This window comes from Chaetura pelagica, unplaced genomic scaffold, assembly GCF_000747805.2.
Source record: "Chaetura pelagica isolate M959 unplaced genomic scaffold, ChaPel_1.0 scaffold386, whole genome shotgun sequence".
Classification (NCBI taxonomy): Eukaryota; Metazoa; Chordata; class Aves; order Apodiformes; family Apodidae; genus Chaetura; species Chaetura pelagica.
In genome coordinates this window covers 2340387-2346386 of record NW_009953703.1, presented here as the reverse complement: position 1 = coordinate 2346386, position 6000 = coordinate 2340387, and the positions used below count along the sequence as shown (strand labels likewise).

Sequence of the window (6000 nt, the reverse complement as noted above, 5' to 3'; positions counted from 1 at the left end):
ACCAAGGGTCACTGCTTGTTTTTTTCCTCTCAGTTCAAGGTTTAAAAAGGGCATCCAACCAAAATGCTACAGTCCTCAGTAAAAAGTCTGTGAGAGTACAGAGAGGCATGACTGAATGAGACTTGTTTGACCAGCCTCGTTTTGTTGAAGACATTTCCTGCACTACATTTCTCTAAACTCCTTGGAAACAATTCCTTTTCATCAAGGTGTTGCTGGGAAACTAACTAGTTTCTCAATACCACCACTCTAGACTAAAATGGTTGAACAGAATTACATGGATTAACAAACATTAAGCATGAAACAATACCCTGATTTTAACCATACTGCCATGTAACTAATTCTGCCCCAAATTCTTCCTCTAAAGGAAACAAATCCAGTCATGAACTATATTCCTTCAAATTCAGCTTAATGTTGTTTAACTCGTTACCGATGCCGTGATGCTTGGCTCTTTCTGTCAGCAGCTGAGGATCATGAATTCTCTGAGCTCCAGACAAGATCTCTTCCCCTCTCATGAACATATCATAAGAGTTGGAGTTTTTCTGGAAAAACAAAGATGGGTTTATTTCCTATCAACAGTTGCTCTGTCTTTGGGTAAAAAACATGCCCCTCAGTAACTTCACTTTTGATATCCCAAGTTGTGCAGTGAGAGTGCAATGTATCTGGAGAGTCTGCCTGGGAATTACAGCCCTTTGGCTCCTCTCATTTGACTGAAGATGAAATAAATATGTTCATCCACAAGCCCTTTGAAAAAACATTAAACTTGCATGTAGTTATCCTAGCAAAAATGCTTTAAAGATATTTACCCTGGATTTAGAAATAAATTGAGAAATTTCTAATAATGAAAAAAACCCACATTTTCTGTTAAGTTGTCTGTTGTCCTGGGAGAATATTTTTGCCTCTTCAGTGATGGCAGTAGTGTTCTGACCATGACCATGACCATAAAGCCCTCACAATTTTTAGCTGATTTGTTTCTTTCTGATATGTTTTCACCTCTGAATAGTAACTGTGAACATTTTACAAGTCATGTAACACTGACCTAATCTTGTTATCAGAATTACATATTGTTACAGCAGGATCATAAAAATACTTTTATCTATTTTGTCAAGTTATCCCTACACAGAATAATTTAAACTACCAAAAATATCCCAGTGACAACAACAAAGAATTTTACTTACAGGGTTTAGTGGGTCTGGCATTGTATAAAAAGGCCTCACAGCAAGAGGATATTTGTCAAGAATATAGAAGTCCGTGTCATACTAAAAGAAGGTAATTTAAAAGTTAGTACAACAGAAAATTATGTAAAGAACAAACTACAAGAGGAAGACATAAGCAGTAAATCTTCAAAATAAAGTTTTAAAAGGTATCCCAATAACTTTCCACAAATTTGACAGTATTATCTTAAAAAATAACAGTTGTCAATAAAAGTGGTGCATTATTTTTCACTTTTCCAATACTACTACTGTAAACTTACAAATATGTAGCAGTAAAATGTCTTGCTGCAGTAACAGATTATTTTTTTGCCAAGGATCTCATCTTCTCCTATCTATAGGAGACCTAATCTTTTTATCAGAATTACATATTGTTACAGCAGGATCATATAAATATTTATTTTGTCAACTTATCCCTACACAGAATAATTTAAAACTACAGTAATTAAATAAGCAGCAGCAAAATGGGAATGCAGTCAGACAATTAAAAACTGCCTATGCTAATCACAAACGTCAGAACTTCTGCATGTTCTGAGACCCTGCATTCTCAGTATGTAAAAAGTTTTTTTCATGAAGGAGGCCCTTTCGGCCCATACCAGCTGGTATGGCCCCACGCCAGACCAATGACTCCATATCAGATTTCAGATCAAATTTATTTTAAAATAACTGTTACCTTTTCCTTTACTAGGCGTCCCAGCAGCTTTTCATTAGGTGTGCTGAAAAAGATTATCACCATTAAAATTAAGTAATTTAAACCTGTATGCATTATATACCTCATAAAGCTAAAAAGATTTCAAGCTACAGATCTGCTGCACCCCACCCTTTAGAAAATTTACTACTTGTTTCTCAATGTTTTCTATAGTACTGTCAAATTTCAGAAAGAAAGTATATTTATTTCTGCTCCTAAATATTTTCTGTTGGTCCTGAAGTTCCCTTAAATTAACTAATACCTATTCTTGCTGTTACTATAATTATTTCTTGGTCCCCATATTCTGATTACTGAAGAATTGTGTGCTCTTATTCCTATCAGCATTTATCTTGTGCAGCCATTTCTTCTTAGGCACCATCAGTGAGAAAAACCATCAGAAGTTGCTGAGAAAATTGTTTTTCCCTATCAAATTCTTAAGAATGAAATCTCTTAATTTCTTGAACAGATTATTTAACTGTAAAATCACACATTATCCTAATGGTACTGGATATATTATGGGAAAGAAAGGGAAGTGTCTTCAGAGAAGTTTAAATATAATCAGTTAATTAAACACATCTTTGAGTCAATCAATGAGAATGCAATCATGATTGCTTTATCATTTTCCTGAGAGGTGGAAAGAAGAAAGGAGAAGCTGTTACTGAAAAGATCTTAAGACTGAAGAAATGTTGTTTAATCCTATTCAAAGCCATGTCACAATTCACTTGAAGGACTGCAATGGTTAGGAAAACAAACGCTTCTTACAGTTAGAAGGTTCAAGTTACTTTCACTTTGTGTTTTAAGTTATTTTCTTTTAAATTTCAGACTTTGTACCTATAGTCTACATTAAAATAAAGTTCTGTTTTCATATCCTTTCATGTATTTGTCAAGACATCTGGATATGAGTTCTGTTTATTCCTCTAAAACCTTGTGTTTCCTTCTTGAGGGCTGTCAGTTGCAGAGTACAAAACTGACACTTCCCCTCCCACAAGACTCTGACACATTTGTGTACTTCCAAAATACCTCAGATCTTCTTCATCACCCATCTCAACACCAGCTTCTCTAAGCATGGCCACACCTTCACGGTATTCCAGCCTCAGAGTTGGCTCCAAAAACTTAAATGGCTCACAAGGGAACTGCTTGTTTACTGTCTGAATTTCAGTTTGGAATCTGTGCATGAGGAAACAAGAACAGATGCAAAATACAGAACAGTCAAGAAATGTACTCTTCTTGCATTTAGTAATGATTCTGCAATTGTAATTTTGCCACAAGGGGTCCCTATCGCAACATAAAAAACTATTTTAAAGCCACTTCTGCAGAGAAATTCTGTACAATCCTGATTAAATGTTTCATGTAAGTTAATGAATCTACTTCAACTATACATGGTAGTATTTTACTTTTACTTCTGGTTTATTCCTTTAGTAAGAAATAATTGACTAGACCAAGTTTTCCCAGCAAAGACATGCAGAAATTATCCCCTTGATTTGTAATATTTACCTGAGTTCTCTGCGTTAAGTAATATTCTATTTAAAAGAGAAATTTCCTTCTAGACAGATGAAAAGATTTACATTTCTGCTGGCACGGCTGTCTAATTTGTAAGTAAATAAAAACCACTTCCTAAACTTCTGCCTTGCCTTTTAAATGAATTGGATTGTGAATAATGGAAAATTCTCTTTGCTTTTGCCATGGCAAAGACGCAGGCTTTTACAATAAATTTGATACAGAAAAACTTTCATAAGTAAATATTAAGATTCATTTCAAAACAGAACTATCAGTCTACCTGTAGTGGCAAAAAAGGACACACAAAACTAATAATGGATCTTTTCTGTTAGGAAGTCCATTCAACAGTAAACAATAAGGTTTCCCTGTGCAAGCCAGCATACTCTAGGAGATGCAAATTGGGATAAAAGTAGACAGTTTACTGGCATATGGTTTGAGTGAACTTCAAAAGTCAGGCACAAAGAAATAGGTAGAAGCAAAGCAAAAATGCCTGTTTTGAAGTTCTGTTGTAAATCAGATTATTAATTATCTGACAAGCTGAGGATGAAATGCTCACCCATTTCATGCCACAGTGTGAGAGATCTCAAACATATGAAGTTGCTCATGAAACAGAAAATGCTCTCATTACCTTTCCTGAAGTCCCTTGAATATCTGCACCAAGGTATCTGCAATTTCATCTACCACTTCATGATAGTGATAGTTAAAAGCCATTTCAATATCCAGACCAACAAACTCTGTCAGGTGTCTGTGTGTATTGGAGTCCTCAGCTCTAAATACTGTAAAATTAAACAACAGACATTCTAACTGATCTGAAATTATCACTCCATTTTGAAAAATAACACTGACAATCAACCACGTCAGTCTTTGGACAGACAATGTTGTGTTCAGACATGACAATTCTCACTGGAAAACAAAAAGAAAACTAGCTGCCTCAGAGCATCACTTATAACAACAGTGACAGCATTACTGTAGCTGTGGTGCTCAAAGGATACAAGACAGACAAGACTTGTAGAGAGGCAGTATCTCTTGTTAGACCAACAGACAGAAGTGGGAGAAACAGACAAGCTTTCAGGCACCCAAGAACTTTCAGATTTGAAAACCACTTCTTTTCAGAGGAAATGGACTTGTGCACGTGTGTGTGTTCCGTTTTGTTGGGGGCTTTTTTCAGATATATGAGGCTAGTATAAACATGTCTTCTTACAACCCATGACTCATTTGTTAGTAATTAACAAGAAACTTAAGATATTCTGAAATATTTGCTTTTTAAAAATTTCATTTTCTAAGCTGTTATTGACTTATTTTCCAGCATTTCCAGCTTACTTGTCTTTAAACCTGTCTTTGAGGTCTTAGAAAATAAATGGGGTATTACCACCTAAAGGGGCCATGTCCTATAAGCTTTTGAGAAAGCATACTGGGAATTTATTAATTTTTATTATTTACTGATACCCCAGTTAACAATGTGCTTTCTGAATAAATTTGTGTGGTACATATACAAAAGCAAGGGATAAATATATGGCAATATGCAATGTGAAGTGCATAAGCTTGCCTATTTTCACTGTTTATCACTGGGCAACTGAAGGCAACTACTTGGCATGGTTAATAGGAAACCACAGCTCCAGTAATCACAGTGTTGTGCCATGTTTTTCTAAATTCATTATCAATTTCCAATGCAACTCCATTCTTTCTCCTCATAGAACAACAGGCACTGGAGAAGAGTACTGCACCCTTACCTCAGCATTTTAGTTTTGTTCCAGCAACTTCTCTGTCAACTTTATTCTCATTCGTTGCTCCAACTGAAATTTCTGTTCAGTAAGTGAAACTATATTAAGTAAAACCCCTAAGAGCTTTCAGTCTGCATGTTATCTTATTTGTACCACAGCTGCTAAAAGCTATTACTGCACACTTCACACTTAGGATAAACCAATGCTTTTCTTACCTGGCCCAATGCAAAAAACCTTTTCAAAGTCAGCACATATACACATCTGCTTGTACAACTGTGGGGACTGAGCCAGGTAGGCACTGCTTTTGAAGTATGATACTGTAAACACATTGGCTCCTCCTTCACTGGCAGCTGAAAAGCAAATGCTTACAGTAATTATTAAATAAAAATATAAAAAATACATCAGAGGTAGACTTACTATTGGTCTTACACCTAGAGATCTGAGGGAGATTTTTTTTCAAAGCATATTAGAGGCAAAAGATATATTTGCATCCATTAATACTGAGAGAAGATTTGCAGCTCAGCACTGTCACACATTGTCTGGCAAATCCGCAAATTTAGTTGGGGTAGTTTAAAATGTTACTATTCCCAGCTGTCCTCCACCTTAAGACTGAGAACAGCAGAAAATGCATGCTTGTAGCACCACATCCACTTGCAGCCCAACATGTCTGTGGAAACCCATGTTTATCAGGGACATAGGCTTCCAGGGGTTAACTGCAAGGACTGAGATGAAAGCACGTATCCTGTTTTGCCAGGACCATCCTCTCTTAACTGGAGGCATAAATGTGTCTCTCAGACAAAACCAGATTTACCAGAGGACATCTGCAAAGGTATAAAGCTTTTTCTCAGCTTGAGGTGGTTTTCACAAGTCACCTTGAGAGAACAAG

General features: G+C 36.0%; 1 protein-coding gene across 2 annotated transcripts in view; it reads right to left on the bottom strand.

Moving 5' to 3' along the window:
* Window positions 1–6000, bottom strand: part of DARS (aspartyl-tRNA synthetase) — a 42389-nt gene that overhangs the window by 2512 nt on the left and 33877 nt on the right. For both annotated transcript variants that reach the window (XM_010000375.1, XM_010000374.1), the window contains exons 8-13: window positions 5330–5464; window positions 4022–4169; window positions 2917–3063; window positions 1882–1924; window positions 1176–1256; window positions 428–539 (exon numbers count right to left, since the gene is read on the bottom strand). In XM_010000375.1, the coding sequence (XP_009998677.1) occupies window positions 428–539; window positions 1176–1256; window positions 1882–1924; window positions 2917–3063; window positions 4022–4169; window positions 5330–5464 (666 nt within the window). The remainder of the gene's footprint in view (window positions 1–427; window positions 540–1175; window positions 1257–1881; window positions 1925–2916; window positions 3064–4021; window positions 4170–5329; window positions 5465–6000) is intronic.